The 16,855-nt window shown below is 39.5% G+C and overlaps 2 protein-coding genes across 5 annotated transcripts in view; one reads left to right on the top strand and one right to left on the bottom strand.

The window, feature by feature from the left end:
* Nucleotides 1–3,099: 3,099 nt before the first annotated feature.
* On the bottom strand, nucleotides 3,100–6,538 carry ATG12 (autophagy related 12). Its single transcript, XM_027881672.1, has 4 exons — nucleotides 6,370–6,538; nucleotides 6,062–6,198; nucleotides 4,569–4,631; nucleotides 3,100–4,216 (listed from the first exon to the last, which is right to left on the bottom strand). Exons 1-4 carry the CDS (start codon nucleotides 6,536–6,538, stop codon nucleotides 4,157–4,159), a joined length of 429 nt encoding a protein of 142 aa, XP_027737473.1. The 3' UTR covers nucleotides 3,100–4,156.
* Nucleotides 6,539–6,716: 178 nt separating this feature from the next.
* The window catches only part of AP3S1 (adaptor related protein complex 3 subunit sigma 1), a 30,373-nt gene continuing 20,234 nt past the window's right edge, over nucleotides 6,717–16,855 (top strand). For 2 of the 4 annotated variants that reach the window (XM_027881639.1, XM_027881655.1), the window contains exons 1-4: nucleotides 6,717–6,728; nucleotides 6,771–6,901; nucleotides 8,819–8,910; nucleotides 11,330–11,441. In XM_027881639.1, the coding sequence (XP_027737440.1) occupies nucleotides 6,833–6,901; nucleotides 8,819–8,910; nucleotides 11,330–11,441 (273 nt within the window). In that variant the 5' untranslated portion in view covers nucleotides 6,717–6,728; nucleotides 6,771–6,832. Of the gene's footprint in view, nucleotides 6,729–6,770; nucleotides 6,902–8,059; nucleotides 8,104–8,818; nucleotides 8,911–11,329; nucleotides 11,442–16,855 lie in introns of those variants that run through there. The other 2 variants (XM_027881647.1, XM_027881662.1) reach the window with 2 other exon arrangements.

Here is a 16,855-nt window from a genome sequence, read left to right as displayed (position 1 = left end):
TTAGCCTCCCTAAATATTTTAGCTTCAAAAGACTTCTGACTAAAATACAGTGAGATGCACCGGACATCTCATGGCATTATGGCTACTGAAGCAAGAGCAAAGCAAGGACAAGAAAAATATGTTGATTTTCATAATGTTTATCCTTGGAAACATATTAAATACAGTGCTAGCAAAGCTGAAGCATGGTCTCTGCAAAAAAGAAACACATTTTGCTTGTTTTCTTGTCAAGTTGATGATCAAGTTTCTTTCTCTTGATGATCCAATGCAAAACTAGGCTGAAAACACTTAACTTTTAATGCATGTTGCATTTTATACAAGCTTGTAATAGTTATAATCATCACGAAAACCCCAGAGTTGAAGGCATTTTTGTACCTTTTTTCCCCTTCATCTCCAAGATGAAAATGTAGTACAATAATGCCTTGAATAACCTTTGTGCAACATCCCTGAAGAGTAACTGCAACTTCAGAGTAGTCAAGAACAACATAAGCCAAAAACTTGTGCAAAAAATGGCAGAATTTGATCTGCAAAATGAGCATGAATATCAACAATGTGTAAACAGAAGCCGTTTTGGAGTTGAGAAGGATTTTGAAGAATGGACCTGTGAATTTCCAGCGTACCACCTTGAATTTACTGTAGATCCCTACATTCGAGATTATGTTGTGGGAATAATTAACAGAGACATATGCTCTGTTAAAGTCTTAGCAGTAGTTTTTGGAGACTTGAAAGTAAAGATGACACTTAATCAGTATGTGCATAGGTGACATGACTATGTACTTTATAATTTCACTCCTGAGGTAACTTTAGTTTCATTTGGCTCCTTTACGTTTTCCGTGTGCTTTTAGGATTAGTTCAAGCTACAAGTTACAATTTTATAATTAATGCTAGTCTCTAAACCATTACAGCAGACATATAAATAATGCCTCCCAGTTTACAGGGTTTGAACCTGGTGGTTATTAACTTGAAATAGGATAACTGAATTTTGCATAGTACTATTATTTAGTATCAGGATGTTGTGAAGTCTTTCCTAAAAACAGTATAAAAAATTTCTTCTACAATACTTTATTTACTTCTCAGTCTTTAAAAATTAGTCTATTTACTGAATTTTCCCAATATGCCCTTTCTGTTAATTCAATTACAGAAAATCAAGTGAATTAAATTACATTACAAATATTGGCAGTTCAGTGCTGTAGCATCTTCGGGTGGAACACAATACTGAGTACATCTACACTTTTTTTGTCTTGTACAATTCTCACAGACTTGTGTAAGAGTCAGCCCTTACTTTCACATCCTTTTTCTCCCACTTTAGCAATTGAGATCACTTAAAGGATAGTCACAACTTTTGCTCATACCAAATCCAGTTCATGTTCTATTTCAGCTTTTCATGTTTTCAATTTACTAGAAATACTATTTTTAAAGATATAAGAATTTCAGGATCATCTGTGATTTTAGATGCTATAATGTCACTTTCTAAAAGAGGAAATTTAACATGTATTTTGCAACCTTTGTCTTTTGCAAATTCTACGAGCAGCTTACTGGGAATCACTTATTTGTTCACTTGACACATTACCTACTTGACACATTTGCAGTCTATTCTGTTACTTAAAATTATGAACAAGGGAAAGTTTCTGCCACTTAAAACAGTCACACCCTAAGTCCAGGCAGAGAGAGCCCATGGTTCTTAAAGAGCTACCAGAGATAAACAAGCACTGACTATGATGAAAGAAGGTACAAAACTAGAGGAAAAAGTGGCAAAAAGCAGGACTGTCTATGTAAAGAAGGTACAGAAGTTAGATGGGGGAAATTAGTAGAACTCAAACTGGCAGTTGTTAAAAGCAACAGAATAAAGGCAGCCACTTAAAAGCATTGAGGGAGGACCAAGAAATAATCAGTTGGGATTGGAGAAAAATTAAGAGCAGAAAAAATGCTGGAGTAAGCAGTAATAAGTAAGTATTACTCAAGGAACAAGATGAATCTTAAATAAAATAATAATTCAAATCTTCATGAAAAAGTTAACCAGGTCCAAAAATGCATGTGGTGAACAAAAGAAATCCAAACCATTACTGTGGCTTTTACATTACTGGACTATGACATTTCAAGGAATCGTGGTAAAAGGTTTTTTTTATTCAACTTCAGAGAATAAAAATTATCTATAGATTCAACATGAATCACAATGTTCGACCTTTAGCTGGCATGATACAATGACGTACAGTTCTTCTTCAAGATCTTATTGTGTTTTTATTATTTTAAAACCAAATCAAAACACAACCCTCCCAAATACACACAAACCAACCAACCAAATACACACATCCCCCAACCTTGTTGCATCACTTCTGAAAAGCACATTTGCAGTTTATCAGTAGTTTCATTTGTTAAGATCAAGTGAGGTGAAAGGTACCAATAGAACATTCTTCAAAGAGAACCAGACTAGTAGCTTATCTTAGGTAAACATAGGGTCACGTGGGAGAACAGACTATTTATATTTGTAAGGACAGCAAGTGGACATGCTATGAAAAAGATTGAAATAAAAAAAATCTAGGAAAAACTATGTAAATACCTTTGTCCTCGTGTACCCTCTAGTGGCTGGCAAGGTTGTGCTGTCCTCAAAGTACCTGAGCAGGCAATTTCCTCCACAAGGCAGAATCAGAGTGCTTACCTCTGCAATAATTCTCTCAAATGGAGATTTATGAGATCCAGGTTATGAGCAGGGAAAAATATGGATTATTTGAAGTTTTAAGTTTACAGCCAATTCTGCCTTGTTAGCTTAACCCAGTGAATCCAGGTTTTCCACTTAAAGGACGGTAGAATACACTGAGCAAGGATGCAGGGCATGTGTCTGTGTAACTGTGGCACACATGGCATGCTGCGTGCAAACTGCAGCAACACTGGGAAGGTAAGCTGAGTGTTAGTTCTCCCTAAGTCCTCTGAGGGTGGACACACAGGTTGCAGAGCCACATAAGAGCCAGTTATGTATGAAACAGCAGTGAACAGTTCAAGACTACTGTGAAAACATCCTTTAAACTGGAACAGGCTGTTTTGTCTGTGTGTGCTGAAGAACTGGATTACGTCATGGATCAAAATTCATCCAGCCTAAGAACATTATGCAAGCAAACTAACATTTAATTTAGTTCAGCTTAAACAAACATTAAAGACTGTAACACGGATATTTAAAATAAACCCACGAACCTCCCACCTTTCATACCCAAACCCTCCAACAAATAAAAGCAAAGGTCAGTACCCTAGTAAAGGTACCAAGACCTCTCCATGATGGAACAAACCCCAAACCAAGCCACGTTGTCATGACTTAGCAAAAGGATGTAAAGTGCATTCTATTTCATTGGTGGACCATGCATCTGGTGAAACACGAGAATTACACCAAACAAAATGAGGATATATAGAGTAGGTTTTTAGCACCTCATGTCTATTTGTCTCTTAACTGAAGATGCAACAGCTAGTTGCATCATTTAACTAAAGATGCAAGTTATTAAACAGTGTCAGAAGAAATACCTTGGCAGCTGCTGAAGCATTCAGACTTCAATAAATCACTATGCGATTAGTGCGGGAGGAACGTATTTTGAGGCCTATCCTTATGCTGTGCCGTGTAAATGATGAGGTGCTGACACTACCAACACTAGGAAGGTACAGAGTAAAGTAGTCAGACTGTATACCAATACCTACACATCATGAGGAAAAAAAAAAACCAGTCTTGAAATGACATGAGATAACGCATATTCAGAATGCACGTAACAAATGCACATGTCAGAAGTAAACTGAACCCCAGGCTATATGTACAACACACATCACTTTTAATAAAAAAGGTACTTTTATCTTCAATACAGCATACAGGTGTCCAGTCAATCCTCCAGACAGCTGAAATAGCTTCCCTTCAAATACAGCAATTAAGAAGTCAGCAGCAAGAGAGCTGGCTCTACTGTACAGACCGCAGGTGTTTTCTCTGCACCTCAGATGTACACCAGAAAGAAGCCACGTGATCAGACAGCCTAAGTAGATCTTCGCTTATGCTATTCACCTGCATCATACAGGCACAAGCAGAAATGCAAAAATCCTTCTTGTCATGTGTTTACAGGTTGAGTTTAAGACAGTTAGTCCCTTTTTCCCTTTTTGAAGAGAACACCTGAACAACTCTATTGCCTGTCGTTCATCCCCATGCCTGAGTTTTGCAGTAATGCAGTACTAACTTGCCATCACTTCCAAAACACTGCAAGAAAACACAAAAACATGAGATGTTAAATTTATTCATGGGCTAGCATCTACATGAAACAAACCCCCTCCCATCAGGTAAAGTGTCTCATGGAATATAATTACAGGTAAGAAAGCTCTCCGTCATAACAGGAGGCATGCCAACATACTGCATGTGAAGGAATGCATTTCCAGAGGCTGTGTGAAGTCAAATCTCTTTAGATCATATTCACATAGATCTGTGAATATCAACTACACTAAGTTAAATAGACAGTATTACTGCTAAGGGCAGTAACAGATTTCAAGTGCTGGAAGCATACTGACAAATCCCGCTAAACACATTTGGAAAGGTTATTTAAGATGAAAGTCACCTCGTAGAGGGTCCCAACTTCTTGGTCTGGAGATGGAGCAAAAGACTGGTTTACATATATGAACTGCAACAAAGCAAAAGAGAAGTGATGGAGATCTCACATTTATCTCATAAGGAACACGGAAGAAACATTCCGCAGTCAGAAGTTCTTTTACAATCTTTACAACACACACCAGAACACACCCAATTACTATTTCTCTTCAGTGTGCAGGGGCAATACGACTTCCAGGAGTCACCTCTGTGTGGCCAACCAGACCAAGCCAAAGCAAGCGTGCTGACTTCCTTTTCCTGCCAAGTGTGACCCATTAGTCTCCCATACAGAAGCACAAAGTGAACTCACTGGCTTAGTTCATGCTCCTATTTCAAGCATCCAAATCATTCACACTATTCCAGATTTGCTCAATTAGAATTATTTTATTCTTTTTTCAGGTCATCCTTCTTACTTCCTGCTCCAAATGCATTTACACATATAGTGAGTCCACAGTGTCAAAAAGGGCCTTTCGATCTGCAGTGCAAGGTAGCAACAGGTAGTGGGTCATCATATGCTATTCCCAAATAACAGCTATAAAATTCCTATGGCTTTGCTCCTGAAACCACACAGGAAGGCTATGTGCTCCTTTTTTTTTCTCCCCCCCCCCCCCGATAATGACATGACAGTTAGTGAATCAAATTGTTGAAAATATCCATGAACAGTTTATTCCTGAACTATAACTCTTCTCTGAGATACTAAGCCTTGGGAAAACGAAACCCGCCAAGATTTCCAGGTGAAAGAGAAGGCTAGTGAAATCCTTTATGGCTACATATTTAAAGAAGACCCTGCAGACCAAGAACAGAACAATCTCATTTACACTTTAGTTGGCTACTTTAATGAGTCTAGCTTTAACCTCATATCTTAAATTAAAACTCTGAAGTTTACAGATGTTAAGAATAAAACAACAGAAGTCGTGCAATTGTATTTCCAGCCCTTCCAATGTTATCACAAGGTCACCTGGGCTTGTGAAGGGTTCCATGGGAAGCAACCCATAGATAATACTGGCAATCTGCTGCCCATCTGTGAGCACTTCCCAGCCACCCATTTTAAAAGACAAACTGTCCTATGACAGTAATTAAACTGTTTGAGGTGTACGTTCTGAAGGAAACAGACACTTGTGTTCAGAAGGTCAGTGACAAACACTGTGGACATTTTTCCAGATACCACACCCGTGTAGCTGACTCACACAGGAGCACTGTGCACAGGAATGTCTCCTTGGGATGCAGCGCTGCCCAGCGGGCACACAGCTCTGCCCAGCAGCATCGCACACGGAGAAATGGATAAAAAAGCCCAAAGGTCAGAGCTAGCACACCCAGGCTGCACTGCCACAGCTCCCTTCAGTGCTACACTTGAGACAGTTCTCCTGGTGCACTTCCTACAAGCTTCCTGCAGGAAGCTGCAGCCTGGAATTCCAGCAGTGTCCCTGCAGGGTATGACAACATCCGCCCGGCTCCCGCCCGTACCAGCTGCTCGGAGGCCATCAGCTTGAGGAACTTCTTGATAAAGTCCACGAGGCCCTGGATGGTGCGGGTCCGCTCCACCGCCCACTTCTTGGTCTTCATGATGGGGGTGTCGCCCACGGCCTTCAGCAGCACGTCAACTGCGGGGAGGGCACGTCACACAGGGCCCGCCCCCAACACCGCCCATTTGCCCGCTCCGCCCGCCCTCCGCCGCCCATTGGCCCGCTCCGCCCGCCCCCCGCCGCCCATTGGCCGGTGCGCCCGCTCGTCACCGCGCGCCTGCCCCGCCGGCGGCCCCCCCGCCCCATTACTTTTCTTCTTGGCGTCGCCTGCAGGCTCCTCGGTGCCCGGGGATCCGGCCGCAGGCGGACCCGGCTCCGCGGCCCCCGCTGCCGCTGCTCCGCCCTCCGCGGCCTCCTCCCCGCCGTCGCTGCGGCCGGCACTCTGCGGCTGCTGCTGCAGCTCCTCCGCCTCCGCCATGATGAGGCGGCAGCTCCGCCTCCGCGGGCGGCGGGAAGTGACGAGGCGCCACCGGCTTTCCCGTCACGTGGGCACGCCGGGCGCGTCACGTGCGGCGCGAGGCGTCCCGCCGGCAGCAGCCGCGCCTCGCCCGGCACGTGGTGCGCGCGCGATCCCCCCGGCCACGTGGGGAGAGGGAGAGGAGGAGGAGGAGGAGGAGGAGGAACAGGAACAGGAACAGGAATAAGAATAAGAAGAGGAAGGGAGGGGGACACAGCACCGCGCAGCCGGCCCGGCCCCCGCCGCCGCCCCACCATGATCAAAGCCATCCTCATCTTCAACAACCACGGCAAGCCGCGGCTCTCCAAGTTCTACCAGCGCTATGTACGGGCCGGGCCGGGCCGGGCCGGGCGGAGTGGGGCGGGGCGGGGCGGGGCGGGGCGACCGGGGATCGCACACCGGGATACCCGGGCCGGCCCGGCCCTGCCGGCTGCGCTGGGCCCGGGGCAGCGCCGGGGGGGGATGGGGAGGCGCTGAGACCGGGAGAACGAGGCCTTGAAGAAAGCTGTTCCCCCAGCCTATGGTGTTCCCACTGGGAATGACCCTTCGACAGCTCCAGAGGTGAAGGCAGGGAGTTTCAGCCGGTGGCGGACCTGGCTCTGAGCTGCTGTTCTGAACGCAGCTGTGTTTTCAGCCTTATGTGCTGTGGGTCTGTGCTGTTGCAGAGCGGTCAGAACGTCTGAGATGAGTTTGTTGGGACTCACAGGTTCACTTGGCAGAACCTTTTCCTTTGGAAACTCTCAGTGCGCTGTAATAATACAGTTGACATGAAAATGTGATGAAATAGAAAAAAGTATTCTTCTGCATGGGAGAAAACAAGTAGCAAAGCAGCTCTGAGAATGCAGCACAAAGCACTTGATCTGAATGAAAGGAAAGCGCAGCCTCAGGGAAGTGAGAAACAATGTGGAAACTGTTGATTTAGTTCAAGGATAAGAAATTTTAATGTAATGTTTTGAACATTCTGTATTTCCCAGCAAATAGGCGAAGGTCTGCTTGGTCTGACCTTGGGCATTAAAACAGAAGAGAAAAATTGGTGCTTCTAAGAGTTATATATGCAAATTATTATTTTTTCAGTAGTAAAATTACTTACAGTCACAGTTCATTGGAGCAGATGTATCTTCTGCACCTCAAAGCAGAAATGGTGACTGTCACACTTCAGTTTGCAGTCAGGCTTTGAATTGAAGGAGAGTAGCTGATACAGGCCATTCCTACTCATGACTGAATTTAGTCCTTTCTTAGCCAATATTGGGAAATTTTAATAGAGCTTTGTGAATCTATTTTCTTTTTTCTCAGTTGCCACGTAGATGTCTTTAGTTTACCATTTCAAATTTAAAAATTAGAATGGAATATTCTCACCTGCACATAAAGATAAGCATTCCCTTGTGCCCCCGCTCTGTTCTTGATAACTTCAGTTGCGGAGCTACAGTAACTTAATAAGTTTCTTTCTTTCTCTCTTTCCCCCCTTTCCCCTCCCCCCCTCAGTGTGCAGCTAACAATTAAATATGTAGATGAAAGACTTTAGAAAGGTAAATTCGTATTAATACATAAATTATTTCCATTCTCATTTCCATTCAAATGCAATTGACTCTTTCTATCTTCTCTTACTGTTGTGTACACAAGAGTCCAGGAAGGGAGAAGAAGCAGGGGAAGGGAGAAAGGGAGAAATAAATGGCCAGAGGATACCAGATTTTTCTCCTAAAACCATTCTGCTCTACTACTTTCATAAATGGACTTAGAACAAATTCTCAGTGCTTAGAGTAGGGTAACATGTTTGTATAAACTGAATGCTTAGAAATTTTGAAAATGTGAATAGCAATTGAAATTAAGAAATTTTGGCGTTAAATGATTTCCCTGAAGCTTTGTGGTGCACAGAAACAGGTGCAATTGCCTTGTTTGTGTTTTTGTGTGGGATTTCAATAAGACAGATTTATTTATGGACCTTTTAAACTTGTGCATTCTTTAGTGTTAATTGAACCAGTACTGGAGGCAAATCTCAACTTTTTAAGGAAGTTTCTTAAAAACAGTCACTTTTCCACAGTTGTTTCTCAGTAATACATTCTTCTGCAAGTTGTAAATATGGCTTTTTGTGTTGAAATGAGAAAAACAATATGCATCTTGTTAACTGGCAGATTTGAACCTTCAGGAGTAGGTAATTTGAAGCTGCTGATACACTCTGTGTTTATTAGTTGTGTGTGCTCTGCTTTGTCAGTCCTTTTTAGCAAAGTGTGTTTTCTTTCTTAGAGTGAAGATACACAGCAACAAATTATCAGAGAAACTTTCCATTTAGTATCAAAACGTGATGAAAATGTCTGTAATTTTCTAGAAGGAGGACTGTAAGTATCAACTTTGAAAAAAATGCCTAATACTGGCTTTCAAGTGTTATTACTGCTGATTGTAATATAACTTTTTACAGCTGTAATGTAAATGCCGTGTTACATTTTTTAATATGCAAAGACTGATGCACCAGCTGTACATCTTCTTTAGTAACTGAAGTATAGATATAGGTATCCAAATGTGTTAGGCAATAAAGCTGCTCTTTTTCTAATGCTGTAACTGACACAGCCCCATATCTAATGCAACTTTGTTTCAGACACAAAGATGGGGAAGGAACAGGTAGATGATGTTTACCTATAATCAAGCTAATGTTTTCTGGTCTCATTTTAAGAGGCATTGGCCTTTGCCATACCCACTGAGAAAATGAATGTATTTTGGATCTGCTGCTTTAGCTTGAACTCCTAAAATTTGAGTGGACAGCTTCTAACAGTAGGGTTCCTTAGCCTTTTTATCAGCATTTGGACTTGCTGTATAAACCAGGAAGAAAAAAAATAGGTTTTATATGTGCTAACCAAGCTTTTTAATTAATATAGGAAAAGCAAGGTAAGAGAAAAGCCAGACATATGTGTTCTGTTTCTAGAAGACAGACACAAAATATTCTTTCTTGAATCATCTGGGTGGTTTTTTGAAAGTGGTCTTGCTTTAGTTGAAGTGAAAAAATTCTGAAACGAAGATGTGATTTATTTTGAGATATTTATTAATCATCAAGAGTAAATAGTTTAAAAGCCACCTTCTAGATAAAGGGGTCATAATGGGTGGAGAAAGCTTATGATCTCCAGTGTGTGACAGAGATTATCATAGTCTGTTATATATTCTGTTTATGGAAATTTATGGTTACTGAAAGTTAGTCTGCTGACATTTAGATTTTCTGTGTGCAGAGTAGGTTGTATGCTTAGCTGTAGCATGTCAGCTATGATGTCTTTTTTCTTGATGAAGATGATTCCTGGGTTCTTTTTATTACTATATTTTAAATTGAAATTGTTCTTTCCTAACTATTCAGTCGTTGATATGATGATTTTATCATAAGGTTATTAGAGATGATTTCAAGTTGGAAACATGCTGGCTTGAGTTCTGTAAGTGAAAGACAGAAGCCATTTGGAGCTTTTTAAAAAATCACAGCTGCTCAGTAAAAATAAACTGAGACAGAGAACACAGGTCTGGCTTTCCTCCTACTGCTAAATTCCGGGGTTACAATTTCAGTATTTTTTTCCAGTTGGTTTTTTTTAGGAGGGAGGAGAAAGGGATCACTTTATAGTTTGCAGTTTACCCAGAGGCTGCAACAGTTTTTATGTAGAACTGTGTGTACTGAAGTATTTGAAAGAATTGGGTACATAAGTCATAAAAGAGTAAACTTTTAATTGCCATTTCTTTCCAATTTCCTATTTATTTGTAATATTTTTGTATGATATGTAAATGTAGTTTCTGCCCTTCAGGAAGGAAGGATTTCCCTTCCCTTCACTGCCCCAACTCCCAATCCCTGCCAAGCATTAATGTGCTTAAGCAAAACGATCTGTAAGATTTATTGCACTTTTATTTTTATTTATTTATTTGTATTTTTTCCCTATGACAGAGACAGAAAGTAAAGGGATGAGTTATGGTACCAGTGATTCATTTCTGGTACAGAATTAAGGAATAATTACGATGTTCATGGCCATGTAGGTTCAGCCTAAAAATGTTTTCATTTCTATATGAGCAGACCTCGTATAGCTCAAAACAAATGTCAGTGAGCTGATATAGATCTCCTATTTAAGTGCCTTTTTTGGGAAGGATGTAGCAGAGGACTGGAAGAACATACCTCTTGAGACCTTGTCTTGTTCAGTGACTTGACAATTAGTGAGTCCATAAAAATATAATTGTTTCTGTGACTGTAACATTGCGTCATAAAATATTGGTTGCAGTACAGTCTTATTTCTCAGGACATGAAACATTTTATAGCACAAGTATTGCATTTTCTTGGTTATTAAGTGGATCACAAACCCAATTTAAAGCTTTTTCTGTAATCCAAATGCCAATCTCCATTACAGTTTTCTTTTTCTGTTGGTGCTTCTCTGAGAAGGGTAGGAAAGGATTCATAGGCATACACTCTGTTAATCTGTAAAGTAGATTAATCACTGGACAGTGCGTGCTGGTGTGGAATGGAAGTCCATTTAATACCTGTTTATGATCTGCATGAACTGATTTTAATAAAAAGGTTCTTATATTTGTGTTATCCATATGGATAATAATAACTGTTTGTGTGTGGTAAGTATAACTGGCTTTTGGAATTATATCACAAAATAAAAGTGTTTGTGATATACTTGGACTTGGGAATGGTCCAGGCTTTAACAATAGGCCTTCTATTAACTGAAATATCTTTGAGGATTTGTCCAGCTTATCCTGAGATGCTAACTCAGCTTTCCTTTTTTCTTTCCTGTTTAGATTAATAGGTGGATCTGATAACAAACTAATTTACCGACACTATGCCACCTTGTACTTTGTCTTCTGTGTGGATTCTTCAGAAAGTGAGCTGGGTATTTTAGACCTCATACAAGTAAGGTTTCTTTCTGCTTTGTGGTTTTGTGTTTTTTTTTTTTTTCTTAGTAAGTGGAATTCAGATTTGAAGTACTTTAGAACTTAAATATTTAGCCATGCCTTGTTTTGTAATATTTGGAAGTGAGGGTCACTTTCACACTGTAAACACGTCTGAAGTGCTGAGTATTACTTTTAGATTACTTGCAGTTTTCTGGGCTTTGAAAACATTGTTTTCCAGGTTGATGAGAAAGGAAGAAAACTGTTTGTTTGGAACCTACTGAACACAATCAGGAGCTATTTATTGCCTTAGCTTTTCAAGGGCTTGTTTTGGCTACAGGTAAAAATGGTGCAGATCAAACATTTGCTAGGCAAGCACAGACTATGAGAACCCGGATACATAAAGCCCCATATGTATACGTGTTTATACACACACACACACACAGAGATAGGTAGATAAATAGATAGATATTCACTACAAATGTATAATGGATAAACACATCCAAAACCTCTTTGGATGCAACTTTCCTTGTGGCTTATGAGCTTTTTGACAGATACACCTTGGAAAGGGTGCAAATGAACCCCTAGATGTGTGTTCTGCTCCAGGGGGGTTGATGTTGGTAGTGGGGTTGGTCAGGAAAAGAAGGCTCATGCAGGTTCTTTCTGTATCTCAGTAAGAAAGGCACAGTGACGCGAATGGCTTAATAACTGCTTAATAGAACAGAGTAAGGTGAATGTAGGTAGTAAATCTTACACCCCTTCAGATGCTGGGAATTCTGTGCTCCGGTAGCACACAGTGGAGCCCAGGTGGATTTTCCAACGTTGTGCTTTGCCGAGCAGATCCTGTGCATGGAGAGAAAGTCTTCCTTTTTTGGACCTTTGAGCTATTATATAATTTCCTCCCAGGAAAACAACTCTTCTGAAAGGATTTTCTCAGGAGAACTTCTGGCTGAACTTTGAGGTACAGGCAAGGCCATGGAAGTGTCATGATCACTGGTACCAAGTGGGAGCTGCCTACTGCCTACTCTGTCACTGTGAACTGACTGAGTTTATCCATTAGCCAAGGAATTTGTGTAGCAGAGCACAGACCTGTGCCTGTTCAGGTTGTGTTATGTGTGTCACTAACTCCCGAATATGCAAGAGTTTCTTGGTCAGAATTAATACATTTGATCTGCTACAGTTTATCATTCCAAAGGACATAATAGGTTATATTATAAAGATTGTATTATATAAAGATTGCATTAATAAAATACAGTCTACTCAAGCCCAGTAGATGTGGCCTGTTCAACATCACTAACTCCTCAAATACAATGTCTTATGCAAGGCTCTCAATATGATTTAAACTGCTAAATATGTCTGTATCAGTAAGAAATATTGTGTCTGGTAATATGAATAATTTCAGGTCAAAAGAGTTCTGACTAAACCAGTGATTTTTCAAATTAAAACCTGCGTGTAAACAATTTCAGAAGGGTACCTGTGTGGGTAGGGGGGAAGGAAACTCTTTTTCTGGATTCTTATACTGACTTTGGTCATAGAAACATTCTGCGGTGTCTGAACAGTGCAGAGTTACCAAGTAAGGTACTCAGTGGCTGTACCTGTTCCCAGCAGTTTGTTGTACAAATGTGTCTTCTTACTTGGAAGTGCAAAAATATCTATGAACAGAGAAAAGAGACATGTTCATATCTACACAGTGTAACCTAAATTGTACTTTTAGGTGTTGATACAAATTGCTGGAGCTTACTGCTACCTACAGTTGTATAGCCTAAAAATGTCTGAATAAGGGAGAATTTAAACTTTTCTCTAAATTGCATTACTTCTTGTGCCAAAAATATTTTGATAGATTTTAATTTTGTAGTCTTTGTGTTTCACATTTTTTCCATAAATGCCCCAGTGTTTAACTATATACCAGTATAATTGCCTACAGGATGAAATAATAAGAAAAAATGCTATTTCTGTTTGTATAAATACTTTATTTTTCTAACATGCATGATTCTGTTTATAAATCATACAGTCTCACCACAGTACCTGCAGCTGTTCAGTATTCTTCAATCATGGTAATTAAACCATTTGATTATGGGATAAAGTATACAGAGATTAGTTAAACGTTTTCAATTTTCAGTCTGGCTCACAAGAAGGATCTATCTAATCCTCTTAGCAATAGCAATCAGAATTAAATGTATCTAACATTGGAAAAATGCCTTCAGAAAGTTTATTATTACATCTCAACCCCATGTACAATGCAGACTGGCAGTATATACACATACACATCCACTCAAGCAAATAAGCTTTGTTTGTTTTTTGTTGGGACATCTCTGTTTATTATAGTTCAGAGGCAACACAGGTATCGCATCTGGACTTCGTTATGAATCATACATATAATGAATTGTTTAAATAAGTAGATATGTAGAGGACCAGTTTATGATGGAAAATAAATTGGCGATATGAACCTAGAAGTCAGTGTAGCACTTAAGAGTTTTCTGTCTTGTCAGTTTAATAAATCCATAGTAGATTAGATTACATATAACAGTTTGCAGTTCTTTTCATCATAAATTTGTGGTTTTCATATAATTTCAATATTCGATAAAGTTGTAATACTTAAGATACTTCTGTGAAGGCCAGTTGTATCACCATTAGGTCACAGCTGTTTCACAGTTAGGTTGTTGTGACTCGGGCTTAATGAATATTTTGGATGGCTTACAAAGAGACTGCCTCCTATTTGATACTGTGTTGAACTTAGATGTTTGAACATGTAAGGCAAATTCATATTTTTTTGTCCATTTACTTTGTTTTTTTTTTATATAAACACAAATTTCACTGTTTTTACTTCGTTGGATTGGGAGATAGGTCAGCATCTATGCTACACTTGTTTTACAGTCTTTTGGAGTTAGTGTAAATTATGTCATGAGTTGTAGCTATTTCAGACTCTTTTCTGTTAGCCTGTGAAGTGTAAGGTTTTAGTGCATGGAAATAAAATACATAAGAAAATATAATTAGCTATAGAATGCCTTGAGGAAAAACCAAGGGACATTTACTATTACATTTTTGTATTGCATTTAATAAGAATTTCTGAGTGTCTTGGCCCCGTTGCTGTGCTTTGATGACATGAGGCTGTGAAGACAAGCGGCAGTGACTGTGAGATCAGTCTTCTGTGAAAAGCTCTGTAGAGTCTTGCACGATAGTGTTGTTCAGTAAGGTGCATGTGGGGAATGAAGTGCAATTCATGTAAGATGTTTTTCTCAGTTCTTAAGACAAAGCATCCTGACCAGATATGCTTTTTGTGCTAGTTAAATAAAAAAGGGAGAGGCATATGAGTGGGATGAGAACTCATCATGGGCAGATTGAATTAATTCTGTCCTCAAATTTACAACTGCTGTTTAGCTAAGGAAGAAGGAGGGGATAATCTTGATATGAGTTACTGCTGCTATTTTTGGTTCATCCTTTGCACTTGCTTTTGATATTTGACATTTTCTACTTCCAGATACATTTAATTGATTAAATTTTCTGATTTTCCTGCTAGCCTTGTTATCTTCCCATTACAAATATATTTTTTATTCTGTTGTTGCCCTACTTATTTTAAAAATGAGCCCTTTATTGTAAAGGTGGTGTTTATGTTGTGACATATTGCCGAATAGAGAGAGCTTCTGGCTTGTATATATCCAGTAATGATTCGGTGTTTTGTTGATGTAGGGTTTTTCTTCCCTCCCCCCGCCCCCTTTTTTTCTCTTTATTTACATGGAGATGTGCATGAGTTTTTCTTTGAACTGTAAAAGATTATTATTTCAAAAATGAAGCACAAGGGGGAGCTAGTAATTCATTGTGCATGCATTGTTATTTTCTTGCTATTTGACTCATTTATTTATGTTACTCTTGCAATAACATCACAAGGTGCATCTGAACTGGTGTGTGTGGAGAGTATGTGTGTCCCAAAACAGTTGATGTGTTTTCTCTTCTGATTATTAATCTACAAGTCTGCAACATCTGAAGTACTAAAGTACTTAAATTCTATCACTGCTTGCCATAGCATGCGATTCATTTGATTCAACTAAAATTATGATGAAAGTGACTCTAATTTTGTTTAGCATTTGTATTATTGAAGGCATCCTAAAATAGGCCAAGGATGTTAGTGTAAAAAAATCTAGTTTCCTTTGCAGACTGATGCTTTAAAAGACCAGTTATTCATAACAGATGTAAGCGTTGTCACTGCTGGCATTACTCTGAATGCTCCATTATGAGTGGAAGATGGAGGGAGTTTCCAAAGTTTCCATGAGAAATCCTTAGCCAGTGAAAAATCTCTCAGAAGAATACTCGGTGCCAGCTGATTTCCTCGCTTAGATTAAAAAGTGTTCGTTGTGCATTACTGGTCATGCAATGCAAGCAGAGACCTGAGAGTTCATTCAGTATGTGATGGTGTTGCTATGTAATAGGTAAAGATTTAAAAGTAGCCATTGTAACTATGAATCAAAGGTTGTTATAGAAGCCCTGGTTACTGGAAGGAGGTCACAAAAATAAACCTTTTGTGATGTTGATGCGTGAGCATGCATGCTGCTACTAAATACACGTATCTGTGCAGAACTTCTTTTAGGACTTTTGAGTTGTTTTTGCTTTTATTGTGTTCCTTTGTTTTCCAAGGAACTAAACAGATGTTGAAGTCAGTATGTGAATTCACGTGCAAACTTGGTGATATATAAGAGGAATATTTTCTTTCAAAAATAGTGTCAAGTTCTTGTAACTAAAACCATTGGACAAAGGATTTCATTTACACTGTGTTTCCATACTTCTTCTTGCAGCCAATATCAAACAGCACTGTCCTTGTAACTGCAGTCTCCTAAGGTACAAGGAAAGTAAGAGAACATCTTTGGTCATTTGTCTTTCTGAACATGGTTGTCAAATATGTAGTTGTTCTGCTTAACATACAAGTTTTTTTGTTTGCTCATATCCCTTCTGTATTGAAGATTGTTATTACCACAGCAAATTAACAAATTCTTTAAGAAATAAATCTGCTTTGCTTAGCTTCAGTATAATTTAACAGAAGCATATTCATTTACTTAGTTAACTTGTCAGCGAACCTTATTGTCTTGGCCCGTCTTGAGTCTGCTTCTGAATATGCTCCATGTTCCTAGTTTTAAATTACAGATTTGTATTTTGATATTAAATAATAGTCCTTGTCCTAAATGCATGTACTTTGACTTTAAAATGGACATTGATAATAGTAGTAATAGTAGCAGCAGTGTGTGATCTTCTTCTCTTTTACAGTGTAAGCAGGATCTGAGAATCAGGGATTCAGATGTAAAAGTAATCTTTATGGATATGCAAGGTAGACAGTTGGGAATGGCTTATGTCACGTAAACCCATTTCACTGGGTCTGTAGACATAAATACATGTTTGTAGAAACAGGCCTTTATCCCCAGAGAATGGTGGTGAATGGAGTTACGTCCA

This window comes from Empidonax traillii, unplaced genomic scaffold (assembly GCF_003031625.1).
Source record: "Empidonax traillii isolate 1590-97213 ecotype Southwest subspecies unplaced genomic scaffold, ASM303162v1 scaffold7:size3022706, whole genome shotgun sequence".
Classification (NCBI taxonomy): Eukaryota; Metazoa; Chordata; class Aves; order Passeriformes; family Tyrannidae; genus Empidonax; species Empidonax traillii.
Note: the sequence above shows the minus strand (reverse complement) of the source record. Positions and strands in the feature narration are given on the sequence as shown.